We start from the raw sequence: 14917 nt of genomic DNA on the forward strand, positions 1-14917 counted from the left end.
TATAATAAAGACGTCATCATGCATAATATAGGAAAGCAGTCAAGAGTAATTTAAGGATTACAGTCATCCTCAGAATAGTGCGGAATTGACAACAAGAGTATTAGAATTTCTCCATGAAAATCACGGAGAATTTAAAACTTAAAACACACATGAGTTCCTCCAAACATTAAGAATTACGAAATAAGTCTAGCTAATCTAAGCTGCAGCACTTCCGTCTCCATCAAGGGCTGCTTCCAAAGTATCCTCTCCGTCATCTGCTCCCATCCAAGTGGATGATCATCGCCAAAGAAACATACCCAAACAGCACATAACACAAACAATGCAAGGGTGAGCTAGATATAAAAAGCATGTTATACATACAGCACAGTTAATTCATGCAATCATTCATAGATTCATATAAAAGAACAATTAAAGCATACTCATTGATCCATATTTCACATACTTCCGGGACATGTAAACATTCATCCAAACATGGTAAACTGACATCACAAGACTTGTTACTTTATACCCCGACTTGTTCCTTTATAGACCGACTCGTCCGGACTAGAATGATTACCGAGCTATGGCGGGTCTTGCACTCGTGGTGGCTTTATGAAATTTGGGCACTCCCGCCCTGGCACTCCCGCCTTGTGAAACTTTAGGCACTACCGCCTGGTGGAACTTTAGGCACTACCGCCCGGTGAAATATTTGGGCACTCCCGCCCGGCCACAATCACGAGGTTAATCCGTTATTACTCACCTTGGATCATATGGAAGCATCCAAGACTAGGACCTCCTGCTACTCCTCACTACATGTTCAATCCTCTCTACATGAAAAGAAAGACCATTGGAGATTCAGGATGACCCCCAAAACTGAGCTACCATGTAATCATTCTATACAACCCCAAAACACCACCATGTATCCTCTCCTTGAGGATCATGGAATTACGTCCATGAATTATACTGTTACGTTAAACCTTATCCCAAGTTATGAATGACCAGATACCTCCATAATATCACATTAAATCCAATGTATTTCATACATTCACATAAATCCCATTTACAGTATATATTTTCCAAACATTTTGCACATAATTCAATTCAAGAGAAATGAACTTAAAACCCAATATTTTCATAACACTATTTGAACGAACGTTTTCTGCCGAACGGCATTGAACGAACGCTATTTTTCCTCAGACCGAACGCTATTTCACCAACACACGCCGAACGCTCAAATTAAAACTTAGGACGAACGCTATTACCAACAGGCCGAACGCTACTATGCTAATTGAACGAACGCTATAAGATTCGCAGGCCGAACGCTAAAACCGATTGAACACTATTCACCGAACACAATTGCCGAACGCTACTTTGCCAATTGGACGAACGCTATAAGATTCAACAGGCCGAACGCTAAAACCGATTGAACACTATTGGGACGAACGTCATTTCCGAATACTAGGACGAACATTACTTGAACGAACGTCATTTAAACAATTGGACGAACGTCATCTAAACAATCTTGGACGAACGTCATCTAAACCATTTGGACGAACATCATCTAAACAATCTGGACAAACGTCATTTAAACCATTCGGACGAACGCTAAGATTGCAGCCTGAGATTAATTGAACGAACACTATTGAAGCCTAATAAAATATGGTCAAGATCGAACGCTATCCATAAAAAATACACTAAGACCGAACGCTACAAACTACCTAAGAATACTTACCTCAGTATAAATAATTTACCAACACCGAACGTTCAATATTTAAATATAAGACATCAGATTTAAGATCGAACGCTATGCTAACTAATTCATCAAAACGAACGTTCAAACTCTTTAAACAAAGAATATCAAATTTAGATCAAACGCTTAAATTACTAAAACATCAAAACCAAACGCCCAAGATTTAAGCCTAATCATACTAAATTCAATCAAACACTACAGTTCCCATACACAAAGACCGATCGCCGAACACTCACCAAAACTAGCCAAGAACGAACGCGAACGCTCGTTACTAGAGGACACAAGACCGAACGCTTACTAATCCACTCAAAACCGAACGTGCAAATTCTCATTTTAAGGCCGAACGCTATACGGGCGAACGCTCGTTCTATTTTGGCCGACCACTATTGGTCGAGCACCAAAGACGTACGCTCGTTCTGCAGAATTCTGCAGAAACGCAGCAGATTTCCAGATTTCCCAGAAACCCCATTTTTCATCCCCTTTCTTCCCAGATTTGTTTCAACAACAATATTCTACCCTCACTCATACAGATTCATACTGAACAAGATCACTCTAAAGCACAAATAGTTCATCAAATCTCTTAATAACACAAACCTCAAATACATCAATTATTTCTACAATCTACAGAAAAGATCTAGCTCCCCTTACCTCTTGAAGACCTCTTAGCCAAACTTTGAATGCAGAAATTCCAAACGTTCTCTGCCTCACCACTGGATGCAGCAAGCTTCTTCTTCTCCTTCTCCTGTACGTGCAGCAAGCTCTCTCCCTCTGCAGAATCTCCAAGTGCCGAATCCAACCCCTTCAAACCCAAAGTTCTCTCCTTAAGAAGAAAGAAATGGTGTACTCCACTGCCTATCAAACCCCAGCCGTCCCACTCTCCTTCCTCAGTGCTCAAACCACTAGGAAAAATGATGATGGTGCTCTCATGGTGCTTGGAGCACTTCCAAGTGGAGTGACTCACCCTCCACCGTAGCTGCACCATTGCTGAACATGGAGTCCCCACCACTACCAAAAGAAAGAGGACGTGCGGTCCTCACACCCTCCACTAGCAGCAGTAAGTGAGCTCCTCCCCCACCACTTTCATTTTTAAAATGCACGGTCCTCACATTCTCCCCAACAACAAAAATTTTCGTCCTCGAAAATTAGGCTTAACAGAATAAGTGGGGGTAAGCTTCTCTCATCTCGTCCTCTAACTCCCAAGTAGAGTCGCCTGTTCCACTGTTCCAGATCACTTTGACAAGTTGGACAATTCTTCCTCTAAGTTGCTTGTTTTGACTCTCCTCAATCCTTATTGGTTGCACTTCAATTGACAAATCTTCTCTGACTTGCACATCGTCAACTTCAAGCACATGAGAAGGATCAGACATGTATTTTCTCAATTGAGATACATGGAACACTGGATGCAAGTTAGCTAACCGAGGTGGCAAGGCTATCTCATAAGCTACGGGTCCTACTCGTCGAAGAATCTGGTAAGGACCAAGATATCTAGGAGAAAGTTTCCTAGCACGAATGGCTCTTCCTACACCTGTAGTAGGAGTCACTCGGAGGAACACATGATCCCCAACTGCAAATTCTAACGGTTTGCGTCTCCGATCAGCATAGGACTTCTGCCGATTCTGAGATGCTCGCATCCTCTCTTGTATCAGCTTCACCTTCTCTGTAGTCTGCTGAACTATCTCTGGTCCCGTCAAAACTGCTTCTCCATCCTGAAACCAACAAAGAGGTGTTCTACAGCGCCTCCCATACAACGCTTCGAACGGTGCCATGCCGATACTAGCCTGATAGCTGTTGTTGTAAGTGAACTCAACCAGTGGTAATATCTCATCCCATACCCCTAAGTGATCCAAAATGCAAGTCCTCAACAAATCTTCAAGCGATTGGATCGTCCGCTCAGACTGTCCATCTGTTTGGGGATGATACGCCGAGCTCATCTAAAGTCTGCTTCCCATCTCACTCTGAAGAGTTTGCCAAAATCTGGACGTGAACCTCGGGTCTCTATCCGATACAATACTCGAAGGCACTCCATGCAACCTTACTATCTCCTTAACATACAGCTGCGCCAACTTCGCCATAGACATTCTCAAATCGATCGCCAAGAAGTGAGCACTCTTGGTCAATCGGTCCACTATTACCCATATTGCATCATGCCTTCGGATAGTGCGTGGCAAATGGGTAACAAAGTCCATAGCGATGCTATCCCATTTCCACTCTGGAATTTGTAATGGCTGTAATAAACCTCCCGGTCTCTGATGCTCTACCTTCGCTTTCTGACAAGTCAAACAAGAAGCGACGAACTGAGCTACATCTCTCTTCATACCGGACCACCAAAAAGACTCCTTGAGGTCCTGATACATTTTAGTCATGCCAGGATGCATGCTAAAACGGCTTTTATGACCTTCCTCAAGGATTAACCTCTTCATTTCTGAATTACTAGGGATACAGACCCTACCTTTGAATCTTAAGATACCATCAGCCCCCAAAGCAAAATCTTTTCCTTGCTCAGTCCCAATCAAACTGGATGACGTTTGGAGCTCAACATCCTTCGACTGCTCTTCTTTAACACGCTTCAACAAGTCATTGGACACCACTAAATTACTGCATCTGATGCTGTCAGCTCCAAATTCTACCTGCAACCTCAAATTTCTGAAGCTTTCCACCAACTCTAACTCTCTGACCATTAAGGCTGAAATATGCACTGACTTCCTGCTCAATGCATCTGCCACCACATTAGCTTTCCCAGGGTGATAAAGGAGATCAAAGTCAAAATCTTTAAGAAACTCCATCCATCGCCTCTGCCTCATATTAAGTTCCTTCTGATCAAAGAGGTATTTCAGACTCTTATGATCACTGAACACCTGAAATTGCGCACCATACAGGTAGTGTCTCCAAATCTTCAAAGCAAATACCACAGCTGCCAACTCCAAGTCATGAGTGGGATAATTCTTCTCATGAACCTTGAGTTGTCTTGATGCATATGCCACTACCTTCTTCTCCTGCATTAGAACACACCCCAATCCCTGATGAGAGGCATCACAAAAAACCTCAAAAGGTTTTCCCGTGTCAGGGATAACCAAAACTGGTGCACTAGTCAACCTTTTCTTTAGCTCTTGGAAGCTAGTCTCGCAACGATCTGTCCATACAAAAGGTTGGTCCTTCCTAGTCAGTTGTGTCAATGGCGCCACAATCCGGGAGAAATTCTCAATAAAACGGCGATAGTAGCCCGCTAAACCCACGAAGCTCCTGACTTCTGTAACAGTCTTAGGTCTCTCCCATTGAAGCACTGCTTGCACCTTAGCGGGATCAACAGCAATTCCTCCAGCTGAAATCACATGTCCAAGAAAAGGAACCTCTTCCATCCAAAACTCACACTTAGACAGCTTGGCATACAATCTTCTTTCTCTCAGCACTTCAAGCACTGCCCTAAGGTGATCTTCATGTTCTTCCCGAGTTTTAGAATAAACAAGTATGTCATCTATAAACACCACCACAAACTTGTCCAAGAATGGTCTGAAAATTCGATTCATATAGTCCATGAATATGGCTGGAGCATTAGTCACACCAAAAGGCATAACCACATACTCATAGTGACCATACCTAGATCTGAATGCCGTCTTCTGCACATCATCTGCCTTCACTAAGATTTGATGGTAACCCGACCTCAAATCAATCTTGGAGAATACCGTAGCTCCGTGTAATTGATCCATCAGATCATCGATCCTCGGCAATGGATACTTGTTCTTGATCGTCAACTTATTCAGCTGTCGATAGTCGACGCACAACCTTGAGCTACCATCCTTCTTCTTTACTAGTAACACAGGCGCACCCCACGGCGAAGCACTCGGCCGGATAAACTGTTTCTCTAACAGCTCTTCAATCTGCTTCTTCAACTCAGCCAGCTCAGCTGGAGCCATCCGATAAGGGGCTATGGATACTGGTCCTGCTCCTGAGACTAGATCAATAGAGAACTCTACTTCTCGCGGAGGAGGTAAACCAGGAACTTCTTCAGGGAAAACATCCATGAATTCATTCACAACCAGAAGGTCTACACTCTGGTTCCCAAGCGACAAAGAGTTTAAATTAGTAGTCCCGTCCATATGAAACATGATTAGGAAACAGCTGGCACCCTCGAAGATATCCTGCCTCAATACACCGAGCGATAACGACATAACTTCATCTTCTCCGGGAAATATTAACTTCTTACCACTGCAATCTAAAAGAATACGATTGGCTGCTAACCAATCCATTCCCAGAATTACCTCTAGCCCTTGCAGAGGTAAGCAAATAAGGTTCACTCTGAACCTGCGCCCCTCTACCTCAATAGGACATCTGGAGCATACATTAGATGTCCTGACTAACCCAGCTGCTGGTGTAGACACCACCAGGTCACACGGAAGCTCCCTGACAACTAAACCAAGCCTCTCCACACAAGCCTTAGACACAAAAGAATGTGTCGCCCCCGAATCAAACAACGTCACACATGAAGCTCCAAATAACAAACAACTGCTGACAATTAAATTACCTGCACTGGTTGCCTCAGCCCCAGTCAATGCATATACTCTCCCGGTTGCCTGAGGTCTGTGTCCACCCCTCTGAATAGGTCTGCCAGCCTGGCGTGGCTGTGGTCCTGCCCTCCTAGTAGTAGGACAGTCTCTGGCATAGTGTCCCTCTTGCCTGCAGATATTACACCTCCTATACCCTTCTAACTGAGGGCAAGACATCTGAAGGTGTGGTCCACCATACTTGAAGCATCTAACGGAACTGGCAAAACTGGATTGTCCCGATGACTGAGAGGAAGAACCCCTGGACCCGGAGTAAGAGGGTCTAGAGAAAGGGGTCTTTCTAGAACTGGAGCCTCCCCGGGGTATCATAGGTCCCCCAACCCTAACTGGCTGGTTCTGTTGTCTCTGTGGTCCCTCTGGTTCTCCCTTAGTCTTTTCCATATCACGGGCCATCTCTACCAAAGCGGAGAATTCTCTAATGTGCAATCCTTTCACCAGTAACTTGATATCCTTCCTCAAGCCATTCTCAAACTTACGACACTGCCATTCTTCATTTATTGACATGGTGTTGAAGCGAAGCAGGTGTTTAAAACGATTTGCATACTCCGATACCGATCTGTTGCCTTGAGTCAACTCAAGAAACTCTACCTCCTTAGCAAACCTGACACTATCTGGGAAGTATTCAGTGTAAAATTTAGTTCTGAACAACTCCCAAGTGATAGGAGTCCCGTTCCCCTCCATGATGGTCTTCACACTCTTCCACCAATGTCCAGCTTCTCCTGTCAGCAAGTATTGGGTGTAGGCCAGCTTCTTCTCATCCGGACACCCTTTGGCTTCAAAGATTCGCTCCATATCTTGGAACCAATGATCGGCCTCATCCGAACTGCATTTGCCAGAAAACCTGTCGGGATGATGTTGGAGAAAACTCTCCAAACTCCACTCCTTGACTGGAATGGTAATAGGGGCAGAAAAATCAGGAGTAGGTCTTCCATCAACCAGCATTTCCCTGAGGAACTTCTGAGTGTCTTCAGCTGACACTCTTGCAGCTTCTAAGTTTTGAAGGGCGATGGTGTTTTGTTGCACCAAAGTAGCATTCTGAAGTTGCATAGCCTCAAGTACAGCCTCCAATCTTACGGTGTTCTCAGAAGGCTCAGGCTGAGAAGGTGGAGGTGGTGGTGGTCTAGGTGCCATTTTCTGCTTATACAGAGAAAAACACCATTAGTCCAACCCAAGGAAACAAGGACAACCGTCCAACACAATACTAAGAGTACACAGCATAAGCAGCGCACATACACACCCTACAGGATCCTCTAAGGACAGAAACTGCTCTGATACCATTAATGTAACGTCCCGATTATATACATCATTCATATATAATAAAGACGTCATCATGCATAATATAGGAAAGCAGTCAAGAGTAATTTAAGGATTACAGTCATCCTCAGAATAGTGCGGAATTGACAACAAGAGTATTAGAATTTCTCCATGAAAATCACGGAGAATTTAAAACTTAAAACACACATGAGTTCCTCCAAACATTAAGAATTACGAAATAAGTCTAGCTAATCTAAGCTGCAGCACTTCCGTCTCCATCAAGGGCTGCTTCCAAAGTATCCTCTCCGTCATCTGCTCCCATCCAAGTGGATGATCATCGCCAAAGAAACATACCCAAACAGCACATAACACAAACAATGCAAGGGTGAGCTAGATATAAAAAGCATGTTATACATACAGCACAGTTAATTCATGCAATCATTCATAGATTCATATAAAAGAACAATTAAAGCATACTCATTGATCCATATTTCACATACTTCCGGGACATGTAAACATTCATCCAAACATGGTAAACTGACATCACAAGACTTGTTACTTTATACCCCGACTTGTTCCTTTATAGACCGACTCGTCCGGACTAGAATGATTACCGAGCTATGGCGGGTCTTGCACTCGTGGTGGCTTTATGAAATTTGGGCACTCCCGCCCTGGCACTCCCGCCTTGTGAAACTTTAGGCACTACCGCCTGGTGGAACTTTAGGCACTACCGCCCGGTGAAATATTTGGGCACTCCCGCCCGGCCACAATCACGAGGTTAATCCGTTATTACTCACCTTGGATCATATGGAAGCATCCAAGACTAGGACCTCCTGCTACTCCTCACTACATGTTCAATCCTCTCTACATGAAAAGAAAGACCATTGGAGATTCAGGATGACCCCCAAAACTGAGCTACCATGTAATCATTCTATACAACCCCAAAACACCACCATGTATCCTCTCCTTGAGGATCATGGAATTACGTCCATGAATTATACTGTTACGTTAAACCTTATCCCAAGTTATGAATGACCAGATACCTCCATAATATCACATTAAATCCAATGTATTTCATACATTCACATAAATCCCATTTACAGTATATATTTTCCAAACATTTTGCACATAATTCAATTCAAGAGAAATGAACTTAAAACCCAATATTTTCATAACACTATTTGAACGAACGTTTTCTGCCGAACGGCATTGAACGAACGCTATTTTTCCTCAGACCGAACGCTATTTCACCAACACACGCCGAACGCTCAAATTAAAACTTAGGACGAACGCTATTACCAACAGGCCGAACGCTACTATGCTAATTGAACGAACGCTATAAGATTCGCAGGCCGAACGCTAAAACCGATTGAACACTATTCACCGAACACAATTGCCGAACGCTACTTTGCCAATTGGACGAACGCTATAAGATTCAACAGGCCGAACGCTAAAACCGATTGAACACTATTGGGACGAACGTCATTTCCGAATACTAGGACGAACATTACTTGAACGAACGTCATTTAAACAATTGGACGAACGTCATCTAAACAATCTTGGACGAACGTCATCTAAACCATTTGGACGAACATCATCTAAACAATCTGGACAAACGTCATTTAAACCATTTGGACGAACGCTAAGATTGCAGCCTGAGATTAATTGAACGAACACTATTGAAGCCTAATAAAATATGGTCAAGATCGAACGCTATCCATCAAAAATACACTAAGACCGAACGCTACAAACTACCTAAGAATACTTACCTCAGTATAAATAATTTACCAACACCGAACGTTCAATATTTAAATATAAGACATCAGATTTAAGATCGAACGCTATGCTAACTAATTCATCAAAACGAACGTTCAAACTCTTTAAACAAAGAATATCAAATTTAGATCAAACGCTTAAATTACTAAAACATCAAAACCAAACGCCCAAGATTTAAGCCTAATCATACTAAATTCAATCAAACACTACAGTTCCCATACACAAAGACCGATCGCCGAACACTCACCAAAACTAGCCAAGAACGAACGCGAACGCTCGTTACTAGAGGACACAAGACCGAACGCTTACTAATCCACTCAAAACCGAACGTGCAAATTCTCATTTTAAGGCCGAACGCTATACGGGCGAACGCTCGTTCTATTTTGGCCGACCACTATTGGTCGAGCACCAAAGACGTACGCTCGTTCTGCAGAATTCTGCAGAAACGCAGCAGATTTCCAGATTTCCCAGAAACCCCATTTTTCATCCCCTTTCTTCCCAGATTTGTTTCAACAACAATATTCTACCCTCACTCATACAGATTCATACTGAACAAGATCACTCTAAAGCACAAATAGTTCATCAAATCTCTTAATAACACAAACCTCAAATACATCAATTATTTCTACAATCTACAGAAAAGATCTAGCTCCCCTTACCTCTTGAAGACCTCTTAGCCAAACTTTGAATGCAGAAATTCCAAACGTTCTCTGCCTCACCACTGGATGCAGCAAGCTTCTTCTTCTCCTTCTCCTGTACGTGCAGCAAGCTCTCTCCCTCTGCAGAATCTCCAAGTGCCGAATCCAACCCCTTCAAACCCAAAGTTCTCTCCTTAAGAAGAAAGAAATGGTGTACTCCACTGCCTATCAAACCCCAGCCGTCCCACTCTCCTTCCTCAGTGCTCAAACCACTAGGAAAAATGATGATGGTGCTCTCATGGTGCTTGGAGCACTTCCAAGTGGAGTGACTCACCCTCCACCGTAGCTGCACCATTGCTGAACATGGAGTCCCCACCACTACCAAAAGAAAGAGGACGTGCGGTCCTCACACCCTCCACTAGCAGCAGTAAGTGAGCTCCTCCCCCACCACTTTCATTTTTAAAATGCACGGTCCTCACAGTTATATTCTAAAATATAATTGATTATGTTTTCAACCCAATCATATGTTGTTAATTTTGTTATTAATATTTAGGCTTAATACCTCTTTGGTCCCTCGAAAGGGGGCAAATGTTCAATTGCGTCCTACGTTTTTTAAAAAGTTCAATGTAGTCCCAACTTGTGAAAAAAGTGTGCAATTAAATCCTTTTTGGTAACGGCGTTCATTTTTTAACGGGCTAACTAACAGGGTGTACTGAAGATTGCAACGTGTCTGGGGAAGGTTAATACGTGGCTGTGTGAGGTTAATACAGGGTTGTGTAAGGGTAAACGTGTGTATATTATTGTGGTTAATAAATCAGAGGTTAGGGTTTGGGTTGCAGAGAAATTACGATTTGGGATTTATCATTGTGGAGGAAGTGTCTTGAAATAAGGGTGTTGTTGAAGCTGAAATCTGGAGAGCGAATTGGAAACTGCAAATCAGGTTAGGGTTTATGTTTGATAATTTTATGAAATGTAGTTGTTGTATATGTTATCATTGTTGTCGCTTTATAGGGGGTTTAAGTAGGGGTGAAAAGTTGTCTTCTTTTGATGGTTGATAGTGGTCCCATAGATATTAGTTTAACTTAAATTAGTGTCCCCGTTTGCATTTGCAAGGTTCGGGTAGGGATGTGTGATGACATGTTTCAGGTTGTGGTCCATCACGGTGGGACCTTGATCAAAGAAGTCCCCTTTAAGTATATGGGCGGGGAGATAGTTTATTGGGACGTAGATCCCGATAAATGGTGTTATTTTGGAATATTAGGTTCACTTAAAGATCTGGGTTACATGGAAGTAAAAGAATTATATTACAATGCCCAAGATGTTTTACATAAGCTTGATGATGATAAAGGAGCTATGAACATGATGAAGGTGGCTAATTATTTGGGGAAAGTGAACCTCTATGTTGTGCATGGGGTGGACGAACCAGCTATTGTAGAAAATGATGAGAATGACATTTTGTACCTATGTGAAGGTCCTGCAGAGAGTGGTGACGGTAGTGGCGTTGGAGGAGAAGCACATGTTGAGGGTGGTGATGAAGGAATTGGGGACGTAGTGGAGGGTGTAGTGGAGGTTGAGAATGATGATGCAGTGGATGTTGAGAATGAAGATGTCTGGGAGGATGACAAGGAGGATGCTGAGAATAAAGATGTCTGGGAGGATGACAAGGAGGATGCAGAAGATGTTAAGGTTGCAGTGGAGGTTCAGAATGAGGATAGAGTTGAGTTTGAAAGTGAAGAAGTAGTGGAAGTGGATAATGTGGATGAAGTTGAGGTTGAAAGTGATGAATTAGTGGAAATGGACATTGAGGATGGAGGGGAGGTTGAAAGTGAAGAAGAATTGGGAGTGGACATTGAGGATGGAGGGGAGGTTCATAGTGAAGAAGAATTGGAAGTGGAAGTGGACAGTAATGATGAACCAGGAATGGATGATCTGAGTGGTGATGAATACGTGGATGCAGACAATCATCAAGAAACCCAACAACAATGCAGGGGTTTGTCAGACGATGATTGGGAGTCTGATATGCTTGTAACTCCTGAAAACAGTACAAGTGAGGAGGATGACAACGAGGACAGAGTATCTGTGGGTCGTTCTCAAAATATGCAAAACAAAAGTCCATGGCAAATTACAAGTGGGAAGTGGGCACCATTTTTAGTGGGAAGGAAGACTTTAAGGATGCTATTAGAAGGTATGTTGTTCATGCTGGAAGGGATCTAAAATTTGTCAAGAATGATAATTGTAGGGTGAGGGTAAGCTGCATGGGTGCCCAAGGTAAGTACCCATGGGTAGCTTACTGTGGGTACTTACCATCACGCTAAATTTGGCAATTAAGGAAGATAATTGATACTCACGGTTGTAGTAGGCAACTTAACATCAAACTAATGAATGCTAAGTGGTTGAGTCAGGAAATAGATAGTTCTTTAGTTGACAATCCTAATTTAAGGGTGAATGATATTCGTACTAAAGCATTAAGAAAATGGAATACAAATGTGTCAATATCCAAGGCACGAAGGGCAAAGTTAATTGCCACAAGACAGGTTGAAGGAGATTTCAAAGAACAGTATAAAAGGATATACGACTATGGACATGAGCTGTTGAGGTGTAACCCAGGTTCAACAGTGCAGATTAAAGTTGAGTCTCATAATGGTGACCCAATCTTCCAAAGAATGTATGTTTGTCTCAAAGCTTGTAAAGATAGTTTCATAAGCTGTAGGCCCATTATATGTTTAGACGGATGTTTTTTGAAAGGTTATTACAAGGGGGGGCTGCTCACTGCTGTTGGTAGGGACCCAAACGATCAAATGCTACCCCTTGCCTATACAGTAGTAGAAGTGGAGAACAAAGACAGCTGGACATGATTTTTGTAATTATTAATTCAAGACCTCGGGGATAGTCAAGTATGTGGGGGGTGCACGTGGATGTCAGACCAGCAGAAGGTAAATATAATACTTATATTCAATTTTAGTTAATGCTTTGTTAAAGGATCTTGTTTTATGACTAAATTTAATTGTGCAGGGGTTGGTCCTAGCTATCCAGGAGCTTCTGCCTGGGGCAGAACAAAGATTCTGTCTCAGGCACCTGTATGCAAACTTTAGGAAAAAGGTTTGGTGGTCACCAATAGAACCAAGGTGGCATCTATGGACTTCACAATATGCCCAAAGATAAAGAAGAGACTTCAGAAGGAATGTAATCTGTCAAGATTTTGGGTGCCAAGGTAATATTATCAATTTATTTTATATACATGTTGTTATTTATCTACATTGTTGATGTCCTTCATTTCTTTCAGCTGGTCTGCACGAAAGATTTTTGAGGTTAGACATACTTCATCAGTTGGGAACAAGTTCACACTGGACCTGGACACAAAGGAGTGTAGCTGCAGAAAGTGGATGATCAGTGTCATCCCATGCTGTCATGCAATTGCAGCAATGAACTACTCCAACGTTGATCCAGAGAATTTTATCCCCACTTTGTTCACAAGATCCACCTATGAAGAGGTGTATGCGTCCATAATTTTTCCACTCAATGGCCACCTACTATGGGAAACCACAAATTTCAATGATGTACTACCACCAGTGATGAGGAAGATGCCTGGGAGGCCAAAGAAAAAAAGGAGGTTGGAAGCATGGGAGCTAACTAAGGATGACACTCAAATGCGTGTTGGTGGGCATAGGAAAAAATGTAGTATTTGTCATCAGAGGGGGTACAACAAGAATAACTGTCCTTTAAAGCCCCAGCCAGCAGAAACAACACAACCATCACAGCCACCTCCAAGTTCCCCGACCCCTCAACCATCACAGCCACCAAGTCCCCAATCATCCCATCCAACAAAATGCAAAGTCAGAAGAAAAGATACTTAGATGAATTGGTTTATTAGATAGTTAACTTACATGATGGTGTAATATGTATTGTTTGTTAGATGAACTAGGGGTATTATGTACTGTATATTAGTGAAGTGATGTCTTTTTGTCTTTGTTTTATGTGTGGTAATGAATGAAAGTGGTTTGATGATGTTTTGGTCAAAACTTGTACTTAAATTTCTTATTTTTGCAGAAAATGGTAATATGTGCCATTAGTCATCATCATATGCATTATTGGGTTGACCTATGTGAACATTTTTAAAGCAAATGGGGGACTGATTTCAACATTTTTAAACCATAAGGGGGACTGATTTCAACATTCTTCACTGAAATTAACTCATTAAAATAGTCAATGGAACGTAATACATTGAATTGCATAATTGATCTTACACCTTTCACAACACAGGATGTTACAACCTAACTAAATCAACCTAAACAGAACCTGAACATGACAAGGTCCACCACAATACACACACACAAAGCTACAACTAACAACTTCATCATTTTCTGCAAATCCTTCACTGCATTTTCCAGCTGACTTATCCTCCTCACCATTGTGCAATCTTTTTCATCAACGTTCTCTTCAAGACACCACTTGAAAAAGTTACACGAGCTGCCAATTGAAGATCCACCATGTTATTCACCAAGTTAGGGAATCTATCAACAAATGCATCAAGTCAAAAAAACATTAACTCAAAAGGGTATACTTCAAACCTTGTAACATGGACAACCCCAAAAATTTCTCCCAGCATTCTTCGTAGTTCTCGCCACTTTGGTTACAGCAATATCACCACAATAACAAGTAGGGATTATCCCACCTCCTCTCACACCACAACCATGGGACGACTGAGAAGATCCTTTGCCCCAACTTTTCGAACACGACGAACACCCTTCGGAACAAGCCATTCGTATCTCAAAGACCAATTGGGAGGAACCCAAACCCTAACCTCTGATTTATTAACCACTACCACGTTATCTGTAATAATATACACACGTTTACCCTCACACAGCCACGTATTAACCTTCCCCAGACACGTTGCAAACTTCAGTACACCCTGTTAGCTGGCCCGTTAAAAAATGAATGTCGTTACCAAAAAGGATTTAATT

General features: G+C 42.4%; 1 protein-coding gene and 1 long non-coding RNA gene across 2 annotated transcripts; one reads left to right on the plus strand and one right to left on the minus strand.

Moving 5' to 3' along the window:
- On the minus strand, positions 1 to 6427 carry LOC148198623 (uncharacterized). The gene is made up of 2 exons (XR_015786680.1): positions 6249 to 6427; positions 1 to 254 (listed from the first exon to the last, which is right to left on the minus strand). It is a non-coding gene; the product is annotated as an uncharacterized LOC148198623 (long non-coding RNA).
- Positions 6428 to 12871: 6444 nt separating this feature from the next.
- Positions 12872 to 13810, plus strand: LOC148198624 (uncharacterized). Its single transcript, XM_088115882.1, has 3 exons — positions 12872 to 12889; positions 12969 to 13033; positions 13240 to 13810. Exons 1-3 carry the CDS (start codon positions 12872 to 12874, stop codon positions 13808 to 13810), a joined length of 654 nt encoding a protein of 217 aa, XP_087972008.1.
- Positions 13811 to 14917: the final 1107 nt, after the last annotated feature.

The sequence above is a fragment of the Vigna umbellata genome, chromosome 5 (assembly GCF_029865625.1).
Source record: "Vigna umbellata cultivar VRB3 chromosome 5, Vumbellata_1.0, whole genome shotgun sequence".
NCBI lineage: Eukaryota > Viridiplantae > Streptophyta > Magnoliopsida > Fabales > Fabaceae > Vigna > Vigna umbellata.